The sequence below is a fragment of the Squalius cephalus genome (genome assembly GCF_949319135.1).
Source record: "Squalius cephalus genome assembly, chromosome: 14".
Taxonomy (NCBI): Eukaryota; Metazoa; Chordata; class Actinopteri; order Cypriniformes; family Leuciscidae; genus Squalius; species Squalius cephalus.
The window spans coordinates 27082268-27100718 of record NC_137135.1 but is presented as its reverse complement, the minus strand read 5'-3'; the positions used below and the strand labels follow the sequence as shown (position 1 = coordinate 27100718).

At 37.0% G+C, this 18451-nt stretch overlaps 3 protein-coding genes across 3 annotated transcripts; 1 reads left to right on the top strand and 2 right to left on the bottom strand.

The window, feature by feature from the left end:
* Window positions 1-10: 10 nt before the first annotated feature.
* On the bottom strand, window positions 11-5126 carry ttc9c (tetratricopeptide repeat domain 9C). Its single transcript, XM_079892378.1, has 4 exons — window positions 4975-5126; window positions 4117-4447; window positions 3071-3253; window positions 11-524 (listed from the first exon to the last, which is right to left on the bottom strand). Exons 1-4 carry the CDS (start codon window positions 4984-4986, stop codon window positions 376-378), a joined length of 675 nt encoding a protein of 224 aa, XP_079748504.1. The 5' UTR covers window positions 4987-5126; the 3' UTR covers window positions 11-375.
* Window positions 5127-5451: 325 nt separating this feature from the next.
* LOC307171016 (transmembrane protein 179) lies at window positions 5452-9585 on the top strand. Its single transcript, XM_079892377.1, has 4 exons — window positions 5452-6671; window positions 7209-7346; window positions 7708-7786; window positions 7906-9585. The coding sequence occupies exons 1-4, from the start codon at window positions 6349-6351 to the stop codon at window positions 8104-8106; spliced, it is 741 nt and encodes a 246-aa protein (XP_079748503.1). The 5' UTR covers window positions 5452-6348; the 3' UTR covers window positions 8107-9585.
* On the bottom strand, window positions 8034-17164 carry sfxn5b (sideroflexin 5b). Its single transcript, XM_079892376.1, has 14 exons — window positions 17018-17164; window positions 14205-14273; window positions 13930-14007; window positions 13819-13845; window positions 13687-13741; window positions 12731-12756; window positions 12401-12454; window positions 12121-12177; window positions 11808-11873; window positions 11417-11507; window positions 10574-10689; window positions 10247-10332; window positions 9965-10082; window positions 8034-9798 (listed from the first exon to the last, which is right to left on the bottom strand). Exons 1-14 carry the CDS (start codon window positions 17072-17074, stop codon window positions 9721-9723), a joined length of 978 nt encoding a protein of 325 aa, XP_079748502.1. The 5' UTR covers window positions 17075-17164; the 3' UTR covers window positions 8034-9720.
* Window positions 17165-18451: the final 1287 nt, after the last annotated feature.

Here is an 18451-nt window from a genome sequence, read left to right as displayed (position 1 = left end):
AGGCTTTGGGTTCTTTCAAAAATATTTATTAGGATGAACAAACAAAAAACAAGACAACTTTCATCTGAAAAATGAAAAGAACAGAAATAACACGCCACAGCTGGAAGAAACAATGCATCACAGAAGCAGCTTGACAGCACATTAGCCATACAATACCAGACTACAATGCATTTGAAGTGCATTAAAATTCTCTTTCAAGCTGCCACATTGCACCAGATTTCAGTCACACATTTAATCCTGCCAATGGGACCTTCAACACCAGTAAATGCCATATGGAGCAAATTATCCACGCCCTGAAGCAAAACATCCCACTTCCTTCAACTCGAAGTTCATTTAACTTGACGTATGTTCCTGCTGAGTCATGTATTAGTCCATTTAGACCAGTTTCTGTGTCTTCTCCTCTGCTAACTGCTCCTCGCCTTGTTTCTGTTTGCTGAACATGCCCTTGTACAGTGCCTTCTCTTTCTGGTAGTCTTGGCTGAGTCTCTCCTCCACTCGCTGCAGCTGTTTCTTTACATCGGCATCTGAGAAATGGAGAACAGGATAAAATGAATGGCATCGTAATTTTAATCAAAGCATTGACATGAATTTGATGTGAAACCGAGCAGTTCAATCGAAAGCTGCAAAGCGTTTGATCTTACTAAATCTGAAAGAAAATGGATCAATCCACAAAATGTAACAACACTACATTACGTAACAGGCTCAAAATCCAACACATGCTGAATCCCTTGAGAAAACTGTATCAGAAATCCCCTGGAAGCATATTCATTAGACCAGTAGTTCCAAACCTTTTTTAGGGGACTTTTTTTTTACTACACACTTCTTGACACCTACAAAAAAAGTATTTCAAATAGTATTCACACATATTTTTTTTTTTTATCTAATAGGACAAGCAAACATTTGTAGTTATGCATTTTAAATAAAAGTTAATACATCTTGAGTTACACAGCAGTACTGTGGACAGTTTGGTTAATTAAATTACCAGGCAAATAATTTACGGGGAACACTTTGTCTGGCTTTTCCCATCTTTATTTGTGTTATATCAGATTCAGGAGTGACTTTAATGATTTCCATACGACTATCATTGCACACTTTCAGCCTGTATCATGCAGAACATTTTCACTGATTAACCGATTCTGTGTGGCATTCAGCCGTGTATTTTTAGATGCCTGTTCACTAGGGTTGGGTATTGGTTGGGTTTTATCCGATACCAGTACCTACTCGGTATTTTTCAAACGGTTCCGGTGCTTAAACGGTTCTTGAAACGGTACTTAAGAAAACTAAACTGCACACACTTTATCAAAAAAATAATACCTCTGTGTGTGTGTGTGTGTGTGTGTGTGTGTGTGTGTGTGTGTGTGTGTGTGATTTTCTGAAAAAGATTTTCTGATTAAATGAAAAATTGTGCCCTTTAAAAGGCTACTGATGTAGCACAAAACACTTGAGTTAAGATCAAAATTTTGTCTTCTCATATTATGACTTTTACAAAACAGAGAAATATCTGACACTGAGCAGAAATATTTAACACACACAGTATAGCCTCATATAAATATACTTGATATTGATATACTTCATACTTGATATTCAAGATTTGCAGTTGGCATTAAAATACTAGACTTAGGCCTACCCGAAGAGGAACACTGCAGCTGAACTTGAACTTTAGTCAAGCGTGTCAGAGGTTTTGGGTTCTAATCCGCATTCGTAGTTTTTTATTTATTTATTTATTTTTTAAACCGATTATGCTCATCAGTGGTTGTATATCAAGCAGGGACACTTTGTGTCCATTATATTTTGAGATTTCACCAGAACGAATAGATATGAGGCGCCGTCTAGGGCTTAAATCAAACTTCATTCACGCACATATGAAACCCTAGGTAGTCACACATACATGTATACTGCTGAATGCTCAAACTAATACATATGAAGTGCACAACTTCTAAAGTCGCTCACGCAAACTCTACACACACTAGACGCGCGGAACTCTCCGCGCACATACTCATCTGAGACGCGAGTACACACACACACACACACACTCACACAAACTCTCCGCGCACATACTCATCTGAGACGCGAGCACACACACACAAACTCTCCGCGCACATAATCATATAGACGGCGCCTCATAAATAGATCGATCTCCGCAACGTATTGAAGCGCGCGTCCGAGTGAAGTGCGGTGTGCGCGAGCCACGAGAAAACACTGTATCCGCGCCACTGATCGCAGCGGCAACGAGCACTTTGATCACTTCATTTAAAAAAACACATTTCAGCGCTAGATCGTCTCTTATTTAACAAACGAACTAAATGAATGCTTTGCTGGTTAACTGGAGATGTTTTATTATTGGATCATTCGTGCCGCGAGATGTTTTATAGGGGGCGGTAAAAAAACGTCAGGCACCGAAAGTTTCGTTCTTATTCGGTCTGGTTACTACCGTATACGTCGGAACCGGTTCCCTATTGGAACCGGGTTTCGGTACCCAACCCTACTGTTCACACAGGACACCTTCTAGCATTTAAATATAGAAAATGGAATGGAAGGGAATGCAGGGGTCCTGTGACATGTTTTTAAACTATTTTTAACTTGACTTACTCTTAACGTTGCTGATGAGACTGAAAAAATAGCGAGACAAAAGATCTGACATCCATATGTACACAGACAATTAAATTGCAACAAGTAGCCTATCCTGTGTAGGAAACGACCCCGGATTTAAAAATCTTTAGATTTTTTTGCTCAAATAGATCTCTGTGCGTTTATAACAAAACAATGATAATTTGATTGAAATTGAATCGAGGGAAATCATTAGCTGAATCTGAAATGGCCCCCTAAACCATCAATCACTACAACCTACGTTGTTCACTAATACAGTTAACTTGAAAGATAGCCGTTGAGTGTACATTGGCTGGTGCAATGTGGAATTGAATGAGTACACTCGATAACATCCACAACGGTTTCGGACACAATTTACAAATGGATGCCCCTTCAAATAGTTTGCCTGAAAATCAGCCCATGGTGCGGATTAGGAAAGAATAAAAATAGACTAGAAAAGGTGTGGGATGTGGTTGGTTTTTACCATTGGGTTTCCCTCTGCTGGCCTGTATGAGGTACTGTCGAGCAGCCGGAGCATCACCCAGTTCTAACGAGGCCACTCCAGCTCTGTACAGGGCCTTAATGTCCCCTGCCCTCCAATGGAGCACTTTCAGACTGTACTCTAGCACACGGGTATAGTCCACCACCTCTCGCTGCAGCAAACATGCTGTGGGACACAGAAATAGGTCAAACGGAGAATGCCGTTTTTATTAATGTTTTTAATTAAAGACGTCTATTATGCTCACCAAGGCTGCATTTATTTGGTCATAATACAGTAAAAACGGAAATATTTTAAAAGGTAATTTATTCCTGTGATGGCAGAGCTGCATTTTCAGCAGCCATTACTCCAAACATGTGGAAACAGTGCTACATTTCCCCCCAGGATTCTTTGATGAATAGAAAGTTGAAAAGAACAGCATTTATTTAAAAAACATAATCTTTAGTAGCAATGTAAAGTTCTTTACTGTCACTTTAAATTATGTGTCCTTGCTGAATAAAAGAACTAATTTCTTTGCAAAATAAATTTAAAAATAAATAAACATGTAGTGTATATTAAAAGCAAGATCTTGAATTGTGCTATGGGTTGTCATGAAATGAGTGATCCTACATCAAAGATTAAGGACCAAGTTTATAGGACTCTTATCTCCTATTTCTTGTATGACTAACATTGGAAAATGCAAGGGTTAAAGGTTGTAACATATGGTCAAGGTGATATGATAAGCACCAGCAAAGGCTGAAAGCAAATAATAGGATCCTGGTAAGAATATGGAAACTGTTATGCTGAGATAGACAGAAATGGAACCATTTGGTTTGGAGGTTTTAAACCAATAGGAATTGAATAACCCAATAAGTCCGACCAATAATAATACTATGATAATTCCTGTCCAATAAGAAATTCTGTGAACATGTTTAAAAAGTCGCTTCGGCTAAAATTGTCTGCAAAATTATAATGTTTTAGTGTTGTGATATTCGGTACCACAGCATTACCATCTCACATTGCCAAAGTACTACTTTGTAAGGATTACAAACCTGCTAAATTATTATAGCAGTCTACTTGCGTGCTCCTCAGCAGGTCCTCCTGCTCCTGGCTCAGTTTAGGCACCTGAGCCCCAAACCCTTGCAGGACAGAGTTCACCTCAGAGTCCAGGCCACGGAGAACGAGCAAGGCACGATGATAACGTCCGATGGCAGCTCGCACATTTTTCTCCCGGTAGAAACCATTCCCCTCTGTCTTTAACCGAATGGCGTCCTGGAGCTGTGAGTCCAAACGGGAACCAGATGATCCTCCAGTGGCTCCCAAACATGACGAAGCACCGGCCGCTGCCTCTGACCCATCATCCCCTGCAGTAGGATCGAAAGCCTGCCACACATAACAGTTGTAAGTGTTGACAACATAAAACTACAGCATTATTGACACTTCAATATAGCCACAGTCTCTGCATTAGGAGATCAATCTGTCAAAACAGTGTATGCAGGTTTTAGAAGGGTCTCCCATCCTGGCCAAACCAAACTGGTGTAGCTGGTCTCCCAGTATGACCAGGTGAAAACCCTCCCAGTACCCAGTCTAAAACCACAAGCAGACCAGCCTAACCAGGCAGGGAGACCAACAAACCACATTAGGCTGGTCTAAGCTGTTTTTCCAATCAGAGTTTTAACACTGATCACACATCTAAACTCTTGCTAATAAATAAATCCAAGCAAACGGGCACACAAAATATGAGGGCGTGCAACCGAGCTTAGATAATTAAAAAAGTCACATAACTTTTTGAAATCGAACCAGATCTTTTCATTGAACTTGAACTGCGCACAATCACAGCATGCAGCAGTAAATTGCCCCACTTTAATAACATATTAAAGGAAACAACACATGCTAAGTATACTTTTTACCGTTTCATCCATGGCGTTTAAAGCTTTAAATTGGCTGCAGTCGGCTTAGAAGCCAGTTTAATGAAGAAAATATTGTTGGGACGCTAAAGAAACAATTCTGACACTCTTCTTCGTGGATATGGTTGCTGCAGTATAATTCACAATACTGCCTCCTGCCGGTAGAATATTAATAGCGCAACATCACATGAGAGATTTACACAATCACATTTATGTTCAGTGAATTAATAAACTAAATGACCAAAAAAAAAAAAAAAAGGTTGGGCGATTTTTAAAAATACTTAATGAAACTACATTTCAGGGGAAAATTAAAGAGCATCTATCCAAAACTCCACATGTAACAAACAAGGGAGCAAAATGACAAGATTAGGAAAATTTGATTAAACCTCAATAAGTAGGCTACACATTTCTGTTTCTGGAATCTGTCGCATATTTGTTAAAGAGATTTAAGAAGCTGAGTCTGTTTCAACTAAGAAATGTGAAAGAGCTGTTTATGGATAAAAAAAAAAAAAATCAAACAAAATAAAGAAATTGAAGATATATTCCATAGACTTGTTCCATGAATGTCAGAAAGTAAAACAAATAGGCTACTTGATCCCGAGTCCGAACTGTTTACGATTTTAAGTCTTTGCTCATTATGATGGGACGAACACAAATGATTTACATTCTTAAAATTCAATGACTCAATATGTCATGCGTTTCTAAATTTGATGCTGTCACATTTTCGTTTTATTTCTTTTAAAAGCTGGTGGTGGTGGGTTTTAAAACTTGCATTTTTTGGGAATATAAAGTGGATCTGATAAATGCCAGGCCGCTTTTGACATTTCCATTGGTAAGAACAGCTAGTGTAATGTTTGATTTAGAGTCAAATGACCCATTTGACGGATGACCCATTTGTGGGTTGTTGTATGTTTGGGCTGTAATCGGCCTTACATAACGCAGCGCTGATCCACTGACCGAATTAAGCTTTAGGGGTGTGGCTGTGGCGCTGCCGTTGTCATGGAAAACCCCCAACAACACCCACTTGCCACTTTTGCTCACATTTGTAAATATACAGTTGAATGAAATAAATCACACACACATATTTGATATAAAACAAAGTCAGTTAAAATTTCAGCTCGATATTCACGCGTACGTGTGATGAGAGTGCGTCATCAGCGTCACGCGTAGCCCGTCAAAAGTCAGAGCAGAGCTCGAGCTGAACCGTTGTGTAACCGTCCCGCCGTCCGAGGGGAGGAGTCCAGACACAAATACACTCTCTATGTTGTGCTGGAAAATTCCACTGTACAGTTTACATTTACTGTCGAAAACAAACATCGAGATTCCTTCAGGTAAGCTACACTCCTCAACCCATAGGCTAAACTAATTTTCGAGTACATGGAGCTGGATCGGCGACTCTTGCTGGCTCACTGCGCCGCCCACACCCTGTCCGTTATCGCTGGACTCTTGGTGGTCGTGCCGCTCGCCCTCAACGGATCCGCTTTCAAGGGGAGGTGCGCGCTGTTTAGTCAAGGCTTCTGGAGGACGGAGAACCTCACGGTGGGCGAAGGAGAGTCCAAAGCGGTCACTCATCTGGTGGTGCAACAATGGGGTCCACTGGCCGCCTGCCAGTTCGCCACATTTGTCGGTGTGTTCACGGTGCTGTACGGCGCAGTTCAGGGCTGGAGGAGCCTGTTCTACCTCTCGCGACGGCATGACGAGTGAGTGATAATGGGACTTACAGAAAATAAAAACAAAACATTAAAATTATATATCTACATAACAGTAGAAACTTGAATGGGCATATTTGATCAAATAACAACAATACATGAAACTATGTATTGTTATCTAAGCAAAATAAAATTGTATTCAATTTAAATTATTAACTAAATAATATTAATTTAGCTATACACATAATATACTTGTGTATAAATAACATTAAATTGTTGTAGATAGATATAATGTAAAATGTTTTTTTTTAAATGAACACAGTATATTATACTTATTTATATAATACATGTGTGTATACATATAATTATGAATCATTTAAATTAATTATATACTTCAGCTTAATATGCTATATATTTTTTTTAATATTATGAAATTGAATATATAATATAAATAATATATAGTTTAAAATATATTATAATGAGTGTAAAACAAATGTTGTAATTATAATGATTATAATTATGCCTTATACGTATCAGAAACTAAACTGTGTTATCCATTGGTTTTTATTTTCACTTTTTGTCTTGCAGCACGCTGTTCTCTGCCTTCCTCACACTGCTGCTGAGTCTATGTGTGCTGTTCCTCTCCGGTGGGGCCAGTGTCACCCTCACCCTGGGTCTAGTGTCCTGGTGCGACACTGTTACGGATCATAACACCAGACCATACAGGTACACCATGCTTTAAATCTGCAAGCTAATGTCAAATTTGCACATGCACATGTAATCTCCAACAATATTATTGATCTGCCTGCATTGACCCCATTATATGAGAACTGAACTGAGCTGGACGATGACATCACGGTTTTCTCCAGAGCGTCTATACATATATATGAACTATGACGCTATTTTCATCTAGAAACAAACTTCGTTGCATTATTTTCCTGTTATCACTGTAAAGCTGCTTTGAAACAATCTGTATTGTAAAAAGTGTATATATATATAAATAAAGGTGACTTGACTTGGATGAAATACATCCATTACATAATGTTGTTACATAGTGAAATATTCAGTTTCTCTCTTTTTTCTGCAGTTGTGCTGAGTCACAGTCTGTTCCTCTATATCTGGACGTTGAGACATCTTCTTTCTACTCTGAGCTCAATTGTGCGCAGGTAAGGAAGCAATTGAGTGCAAGTGACTTGTATTTCGGTCTGAGATCTGTGCCGCAGTTCAACACAACATGCATATTTTACATGTTAATGCATTATCCTAAGTGTGTCTCTCTTTGCAGATCGCTCTGTGGTGTGTAACAACTCTGTGGTTGGCTCACTCTATTTTGTCCTTCATGAGGCTCTACCATTCCCACAGTCAGCAGATCAGCAGACCGTGTTTATCCAGGGAGAAGGAACTCCTCCTGGGCCAAACCCAAGCGGGGTCTTGTCCCACTCATCCACACTCGCACCCTTCACACACTCCCAGTGTTTTTATTTAGCCATACAGTATTCATAGAAGTTGCACTTTGAGGTTGATCAAAGCTCAGTTTTATTGATTGGAAAGAAGGAACAAGAATATTGATCCAAGATTAGCGTAAAAGGGAATTAACTTCTAAACTCTCAGTCCCCACAGTGGTCATGCATGTTACATGTTAAAATAACCTCAGTCATCTGAATTATCCTGGGAATCATTTGTTACTTTTTATGCACTTGTTGAAAAGTTTTTGTCATGTAGCTTGTAGTGCTTACATCCCAGTCTTTGCCTAAACGGATGTCAAAGGATCCTCAAATAGATATATGATATATATTGCATTATTAATGCATCATTCTTGCATATGCAAGATGTTGTCTAACGTTGTATATTTAACCATATAATGCGAATTTTAAGTGAATGGGAAGGAAGGACTAGCCTGTTGCTTGTGCTCAAGTCAGACTCATGCTCGTTTTGTACTGTGAATGTATACGCTTATAGCGTGACTTTTTGCATACCGTATGGTACTGTCGCTCAAGCCAGACGTTCTTTTTCTAATCCGATGAAGGTTTTTTATATGAAGCTGTTTGTGTTGATGCAACCTCCTAGTTCAAAATCCACTTTTGCTGGCGGGAATTCAGAGACGGATAAGATGGAAAAACATGAGATGGAATGTCAAAAATGTTGCTCATCCTTTTTGAATTCTGAACCTTTGACTTGGAGGATTGTTGTGAAACACAAACGGCTGAATAAGAAACAGGAGGGATATGAGTGAGAAATGTTGATTTATGGTTTGGAAATGCGATTATTTTGGATGTGTGTGTTTTATACTGCTGTTTGTATCCAGTATGTCCTATTTATAAGCTCTTTTCACTTGAGTAAAGGTAAAACAACATGGTGTTTTGATATTAAGCCAATTTTGTTTAACAAAAGTAAAATAAAATATATTGAAAATCATTTGAAAAGAATTATAGTAAAATCAAACAAAAAGAAAATGATATTTATCAAAACTACATTATTAAACAAAATAATTCAAAGTTAATACCTAACTATAAAAAATATTCAATGTTTAAATAGACCACAGAGCCTCAGAAATAGTACAATTTTCAAACATATAATTGTGTGGTAATATTGCAATAGAAATAGTTTTAAAATGTTAATACTTGCGGACAAAAAAACATGTCCATGTACACATAAAAACAACAAAAAATAGACATTTTTTCAGGGTTTTGAAAAATATTAAGTGTGACATGCAAATAAACAGTTAATTACAATTATATTTTCATTAAAGTGCATTCACTGACCATATAATAACAACAGAATAATTTAAAGCTCCACTTAACTACTCTCTCATTATTCATAATTAGTTTTATCAACATTAATATATAACTTTTTTTCTTATTATATGACAAAACCATTTAATAAAAGGCCTTGTTTCCTCCCTGTCGTAGTTGTCAGTAAAATGGTAAATACTGTAATTATTACTTCATTAATAGTTCTATAAAAACGGATAAATGGCTCAGCAGTTCAGGAAAGGGTTACTATTGCTCAGAATGCATTTTCCTCCTCAATACTGTTTGCACGTGTTATGCTACACATCCATGGCAATCTCAGACAGCTGATTAAACTTCTCTCTCTTTCATCACAGTCCCTTGTTGTAAGTCAGCACCTTGCAATCTGTTGCCATGGCAATTTCCGGTTCAAGGTGAGATGCCTCGATCTGTGAGGAGCAAAGAATGATTAGCAAGCAATTCCCAGCTAAAATATTTATTATTCAGAGCACACACACACACACACATCTGAAAAGATTAATGGCAAGAGGTCGACAGACAAAATGAAACCTGCTGCAGCAATTGTGTTGAAGTGATGCAGTGTTGCTGCGGTACCTCTGACATCTGTGGGAAGAGGCTGATGGCCAGTGGCAAGGACAGGCCAAAGACGGCCAGACACACTAAACTGTGCACAGGCAGCATCATCCTGCGATGGGCCTGCATCAGAGGGAGCCTGGTGGAGGACAGTGAGAACACACTCTCATGACGCTCTATTAAACAATTATTTCATAAGAAGTTAAATAATTAATTACTATTACAATACTATATAATAATTCATAACAATTCATTCCTGTTCAGAGTTGAATTTAAATGCAACTGAAGCAAGCCATTTCATACTTTTCCAAGAAGGCCATTATGATTGGTGGAAGGACAAAGATTGGCAGCGGTAGAGCTACACGCGTCAGAGCCGTCTCTATCAGTGCCTGATAAAAAAATGCATAAAAAAAACCCAAAAGATTACTTTTGCAAATTCATGTAATAGTGCAAAATGGTTTGTAAGAATAAAAATAATGTATATAATATAATAATAGCTATATAATAATAACAGCTTTACTTGCATAGATTTGAAAATAAAACAATGCTAAAAAAAAAACAACATTCAAGGCAAAAGAGCCATCAACAAATCAAAGTGGGATGTCCCAACTGTATAACTAACATACGCACGTGTTTGGCAGCTATCCGTGAGGATCCCACTACATTCCCGTTGCTGTCCAACACATCTATTCCCTCAGACAGCTCATTGTGTCTCATTAGAGCCACATTACAGATGTTCGCACTGGCTGAGAAGTAAAACATACACAGGTCTTAATGATGACCATCCATGCTAAACAAAACCATGACATCCAGTTTCTGAGAAAAGAGATTTGTTCATCTTTATAGATTGCCGAATCAACTAGAAATGGAGATTATATCAGATTATTTTCACCAGTGCAATGTACTTGATTAAATTCAAAAGTTTGGGGTCAGTAACATTTCTTTTTCCTTTAATTTTTTTGTGTGGAAATAATTTAGGCTAATACTTTTATTCAGCAAGGAAGTGTTAAACTGATTAAAAGTAACAATATAGAGACATTTATAATGTTACAAAATTATATTTCAATTAAATGCTATTTTGAGCTTTCTATTGATTAAAGAATCATTAAACAATGTATCACAATTTACACTAAAATATTAAGCAGCACAACTGTTTTCAGTACTGATAATAAGAAATGTTCCTTGAGTAGCAAATCAGCATATTGATTTCTGAATGATCATGTGACACTGAAGACTGGAGAAATTGCTACTGGAAAACAGTTATTTAACATTTTTAATAATATCTCAGAATATTACTGTTTTTACTGTATTTTTGATCAAATAAATTCGGCCTTGATGAGCATAAGAGACTCCTTTCAAAAGCATCATATAACTTACATACCTCAAAGAATGTGTGTCATGCTTTCTTACTGACAGCAGGGGGAGCTTTATGCAATGCAGAGTGATCAAAATACTGTATTAATAAGGACATACCTACAGCAGGGAAGGGGATAAACCTCTGTATCAACATTCTGGTGGCAGGGTTAAATTTGCTGGATTTCTGGATAAGTACATTCAGACCCACCTACAAGAAAGAATATTACAGGATAATTTAAATGTAATTTACACGTGAAACTGTACAACGGTTATCAAGATGTTATGGTATACTACAACATTACTACCACTGATGGGTATTAGATATTTTTATAATCATAAATCAATTTTCTTATATAAAATATTGTTTTCATATTAAATAGAATTTTAAAGGGAAAACATTTATTCACAGCTCATTTAGAGGTTACTTCACAATGATAAACATGTACATTTACATTACAAATCACACATAAAATGAATCTCAGACAAAACTTGCACATCATTCACGTACTGCAATTGAAACGGCACTGGTGACGGCTCCCAGGTATCCCTGAAAAAACTTTGAGGTTGGTGTTGGCTAAAGATGACATTGGGGGGAAAAAACAATCATCAACATTCAGGTTCGGCAAATGTTCCACAGAAAGCTGTGCACTGAAAAAAATACTCTGTGGTTTTGAACCACAGTCAGACGCAGAACAGCAACAGACGTCTGGCCCTCAGGACACAACAATGATCATTCAAATGGAATCAAGAAGAAGAAACGCTTCACTGAATGACCATCTGCAAAAACCTGACCTGAATTACAAGACCATTTCAAACCGTACCTTTGTGGCATTGCGGTTGGCGTAGTTCACGCAGGCATTGTGACTCTGGTTGAGCCACTGTAGGAGAGAAATTCTGGATTAGCTTGACATTTCAACTAATGGTTGATGAAAATGTTTTATTTTCTGTGAAATATATGAAGGAAATCTGATTAAGGACTACTTTAGACTAATTACGTATTTCTGTGAAACAGTGGCTGCTGGGATACTGATGATGATGCAGATCCAGCTTTTATGCTTCCTGGCATTGAGAGGCTCAAATGATGGGAATAAGCCACTTTACCTGCCAGAACACAGTAGAGGCCAAAGTCTGGTTTGGAAGGAGAAGACCAACAACCTGCAAGAGAATCAGTTAACAATTCATATTATCAATTTAACTAGCAACCGACGCAGTGGTATACAGCCATACGCTGGTTAATAATTTACACCTATCTATAGAAACAAAGGTTTATTACAGACTTGAGAAACTCTCCAACACCTCTCATGCTTAGAGGATTTGGATGTCAACACTGGCACAAGAATAATGATTGGCTTCTTTCTCTCATGTTTGCTCTCTGTGTGTGGTCTTTGATATGCACTTTGATCTTTTTTTACAAGCAAACTGAAGACTTACGATTGGTGTTCCAAATGGCACATAGCCTGTGAAATGCATCCAGATAAGAAAAAGAGCAACAACAAATCAGAACAGAGTAAAATAACCTCACTTAATTCAAAATGTATTATTTTAATTTTAAACAGTTATTATGGTGCACTTGTATTATTAGTTGTATGGCATGACCGAACTGTTGCACACATGCATAACTGCATCTATAATGGTTATACATCTTAACTGATGATTACAGTAAAACTAATAGACAACAATAGACAAGCAGGCTTTCTACAGAACTACAATGGAGGAGGTGAAAATAAATAGAAATTTAAAGCTACACTGTGTCATTTTTTAAGTTGATTCATAGCAAAAAACACTTTGTTCTTTCAAAATGATATGTGCTCATTAATGTGTATTTACTTCTACCAACTAATCAAGTATTCTCGTAAGCGTAGAATCTGCCATTTAGAATACATACGAGCGAGTCGTTCGAATGGCGGCAGCCATGTTGCGCCTCCATCTTGAAAATACATTAGCCAAAGAGGGACATACCTGGAAATTCAAGCTTCGCCTTTCACGTTTTTACACGAATGCGAGGGGGAGATTACTCGCGACTGCCGGCAGATTTGAAATAATATGGCCACGCCCTTGGAATGGGAGGGGCTAGAAAGTAATATTCAGTTGGTAGTCATAAACAATTTCACCGAATCTTACACAGTGTAGCTTTAAAATAACTTTTTTATTTAATAGATATTTTAAGATTAAATGTATTCCAAAGCTGATTTTTACTCGTCTTTCGTGTCACATGATCTTCAATCTTTATCATCAATGTTGAAAACAGTTGTGCTGCTTAATATAATTTTTTTGGATGAATAGACCGTTCAAAAGAACAGCATTTATTTTAAATAGAATTTATTTTGTGAAATGCAAGGCACTGTAGGAAAGGCTTTAAATTCTCTGGACTCCTCATATGCTCTTACCTGACATGCGGAAAGGCATGAAGATTTTTTCACCGGTGTCGGGGTGAATGATGGCCTGAAAGGAGACGAGTCAGTGACTGTAATTCTAAGCATCATTTAAAAGTGAAAGTGAACAATGACCACAAGTCTCACCTGCTTCACCTTCTGAGCCTCCCAGAGCTGAACACAGAATACAAGCAGTTATAAAACACTGCACCACATACGGGCCAGGCCAACTACATACGTTATCCGTCGAAACGTCACCTGGTGATCTGTTATTCCTGAAGGAAGGTTCCCTTGCTTGAAATCATCCAGGAGTTTGATACATTCTTTTAAACGACTCTATAGAGATGAAAGGGAAATCCGAAAGGGATATGACCTTAGACTTATACAGAATTATTAATTAGTTGATGAGAATCAGCATTCATTCTTCATAGCTGTGACTTAATTACAGTGTATTTTATGTAAGAACGAAAAGTTCAACGCAACTCATTGTTTTATTCACCTCAATTACAATAACATAGACAAGATTTCCATACCTCCGTCACAAACAAAGTTGAAGGATCAATGATGTCAATGAAATGTCTCAACCTGCCAAGAAATGTGCTCTGAAGAAGAGAAACATTCCTTTAGTTTAACAAGCTTACAGCCAGAACCTGCAAACAGGAGAACCTGCTGACAGCACAAACCAAAAAATGATTAAAACTGGCTGCTTTGTGCCTTAAATTGTCAAGAGACTGTATTCTAATTTTAGTTTAGAGTTAGACTGAAATATTTCAGGGATGTAATGACAACGCACTGACAGTTTGTGCAGAGTGTGCTCAAAGGAGCGACGACTGCCTACATCAACATTCCCACTGCCTCTGAACCCCGGAGAGCAATGCAAGCGCTTTTCTGAGAGCCAACTGTTTCAGAGGCCCGATGGTTGAGCATGCCAAGGGTTTATTTGGCAAAGAACACGGAGTAAAAAAACAGGAAGCCTCAATCAACTGCTTCTAAATGATTTATTCAGAGAAAAAGGCTCCTGTGTGGCAAATCTAACTAGTCTTTGTAGCTGAAATCCATTTTATTTTACAACATAAGGTGAAGAGAGCAAAAAAAAAGAGAGCTGCAGATCTGAATGGGCTTGGCTATAACGTTATTTCTGGGTTACAGACACTTGCTTCAAAGCTGTTGCGGAGAGCTATGTGAACGCATGTGTGCTGGAGAAGACTTGTTAATTATGCATGTGTTTCTGCTCCCCAGAGAATATGCAACACAGTTAGCAGAGATGGAGCAGGAAGAAAACATACACCCATACCCTTCAGCTGCATTGATTTCACCTAAAAGCAGCAGCAATAAAAAGATAACTGTGCATTAATGCGCATGTGCTGGATTTTGCCCATAAAAAAACAATTCGAATTTGATCCAATCTTAGCAGAGAGTGATGAGAGGCACAGATCTAATGAATACTCAGTGGAGCTTTCTCAGGCAAAAGAATGTACCATATGTATTTTCAGAAATCTTCAACTAGCTTGTCTGCAGGGCAGTGATCTTTTGTTTAGAAGTATTCCCTGAAGACCCAAAGCAGATTCATTTGGACTCATTATCATCTGGATGATAATCAGATGAAACTCATGATTGCACTAAAATAAACATTTTATTGAGGTGCATTCAGAGATAACATATATAACCATGAGACTAACAAAGGGAAGGCAAATTATACCCTACCATCCTGCCCATTGAATACAATGTGGAAGAAAGGTTTTCTTAGATGAATCGCAGTGCAGTCATAATATATTACTAACGACACACTATTTGTAATGTAATGCACACTGTAATGGACAGTGGGTCTAAATGCAAGAAAACAGTTGTATTATATTTACTGCAAAACACATTTTATTTCAGTAATAATCAACTACTATTTTTGTCCCGTCTACAAAATTAAGTGAAATAATTTTTGCACCATTACTTGCACCACTATTTTTATTTTTTATTGTATCTGCTAAATGTTTACAGTATTATATATTTATAACATATTATTAGAACATTTATGGGGGGACACTTAATATTCAACAATATTATTATTATTGTATTATTATTATCTGACTTTACTGATGCTGTTCTATGAGAACTGAACTGAGCTGGACGATGACATTTGTTTTGTTTTGTTGAAGAACTTCTTTATAGAATATTTTAATATTTGATGATCTTTCCAACAGAACTGAATCAACACTGTATCGAATGTATTGCAGTATTTTCCTGTTATCACTGTAAAGCTGCTTTGAAACTGTCTGTATAGAATAAGCGCTATATAAATAAAGGTGATGACTTGACATTTATAATATTTAGAAATCAATTCAAAATCAATAAGGAATTCAAGCTATTAGTCTAATAATAGAGATATAGGCTATTAGAAAATAACTAGAATTGTTTAAAAACAACCTGAATCTACTATAATTCTTCATTAGCATATTTTGTGTTCTTTTGTGTGAGGTGTGTTCTTGAAACTTCCATCAAAACCTGAGCATGATTAATCAGAAGTTGTTAAAAACCAATATGGGCATCAGAAATAACTATTAAAACATTATCATACACTATTTTTTGATTGATTATCATTTATGGCAGTATTCATAAACTGGTCATATTCCTGACTCCATGGAATATAATTTGGGTCTGAACGGGTTAATTAGGATGACCGCGGTGTTTCCATGGAGGCAACGGGACTTAAATAGATGGTCATTCATTTGACCGACACGAGCGCGTGAGATTTCGCAAATAACACAATTGATGAGACGATTATTTGCAATCGTTTAGCAAAACTCCCTTTTCAAAAGGCAAAACTTGAAAATCTGAGTTCATCCGGTGTATAACCACCATTTGTTTTAGAAAGAAAATAAAACAGGAAGGAGAGGCAATTTTTTCCCCAGCTTTCTAGAAAAATTGTGAACTTTAATAATGTCCCGCGAAATCACTCCCACGTAATGCAAAAATAAAAGTGATCAGTGAATTTGTATTCAACAGCTTTTTTTTTTTTTTTTAAAAAAACAAAGAACTTCCCCCAAGTCATTTTCTGATTTTTGCATATAAAAAGAAACGCTATTGGGCATGCATCTGATGTTTAAGGGTTTCTATTATAACGGTGCTAAAACCTCAGTTACGCTCATCACGAACAACTGCATCGGCCAACAATATTGCAATGCATGCAATTGCATGGACAAAAGGCAAAACGCAAAAAAGCGTGAGAAACGGGTGACTTTCGCAGTCCAGTGCTGGAGCAATGCAAAGGTATCTGCACACATATGTTGTTTATCAACGCCCATCAAAGATGCCCAGACAAAGATGCACTTTAACATCGCGACAAACTCTTTACCTGCTCGTAACGCGGTTTTCCCAGCTGAAACACCGGACAAGACGCAGATTCCGCCATCTCAGCAGCGGTGGAGTGATGTTAAATAATAAAAAGGTCCATGAGACGGAATTTGTAAGAATAGTCAACTCGGGTACGAAACTAGTGAAGCAATAGCTCGCAGGGGTTCATGGGAAGTGTAGTTTCCGGTTGAACTCAAGACAAAGCAGATAGAGCGCATTCCACACCCATTATAATGGCAAAAGTCTGACATATTTACTTCAAAATGGTTTTTTTTCACAGCATTTTAAACAATCTCCTGGCTTCTGAGAACTTTGAAGTTGGGCAAAATAATTTGCATATAGCCACCATGGTTTCCAACAAAATAGACCTTAGTTGTTATTACTGTAAACCACAGTCATACAATAAATTAAATTAATGATTCTAAAAGCTCATTTTGTTAAAACCATTTTTAATTGGTTAAAATTAACCTTAAATTAATCATAAAATGAATATCTCTTGAATTATTTTTACCATTCAAAAGATACAATTAGGAAACCTTTAATGATAAATGATGGCTGACAGCATTTAAGATAAGAGTGTGGTTGGTTGGGAACTTGGGACATTGCATGTAATAGAATAATTAATCATTCAGAGCAGATCTAATGAATTATCTCCAAATGTCATGCATGCTGTGCATATATTACAGAGCCACAACCACCATAGGTTTTGTGAGGAGAAATGTATTCAGAACAATATTCAAATGATTCTTAAAATATTAAAAACAATTTCCACCCCCAGCCCTAGATATTAGGATTATGTAACAAAAAGGTCACTGAAGAAGCAGAAGAGAAAAAATAAATAAATAAATTCACTGGTCAGTTAACTGATATAAAAATTATAACAGTATTGAATAGTTACAATTAATCATAGCATATCTCTTGAATAATTTTATACATTCAAGAGATTTTTTATTTATGGTTCATATACTTCATTTTAACAAACCATATAATCATCAGACAAATCTGTGTTAAGCGATGTTTAATTAAAAATAAAAATAATTGAAGTTAATGTTTGTTGTTTCCTTCTTAAAATAGTATAGCCTTTTAATTCTTTGCCAATCAAACCTATAGTCATAACTACAAACAGGGTGTATATATATATATATATATATATATATATATATATATATATATATAGTGGGACATTAAATGTCTTTTTTGTTGTTGCACCTAGTTGGGTTATCTTCATGTTTGTCCCACCAGAGATAATTAACCAAGAATGTACACCTCAGTTTCCGCTATTCCCATAGGAATTGTTGTTATGATCAAATTTGCATTACTGTGGCATATTAATGTTAAAAGCTCAAACAACAATGCAAGCAGAGACACTGTCAGTTTAAACTTGGATTCCCACAACATTAATATTTTATGATTCCCATCTGCACACATTTTTATG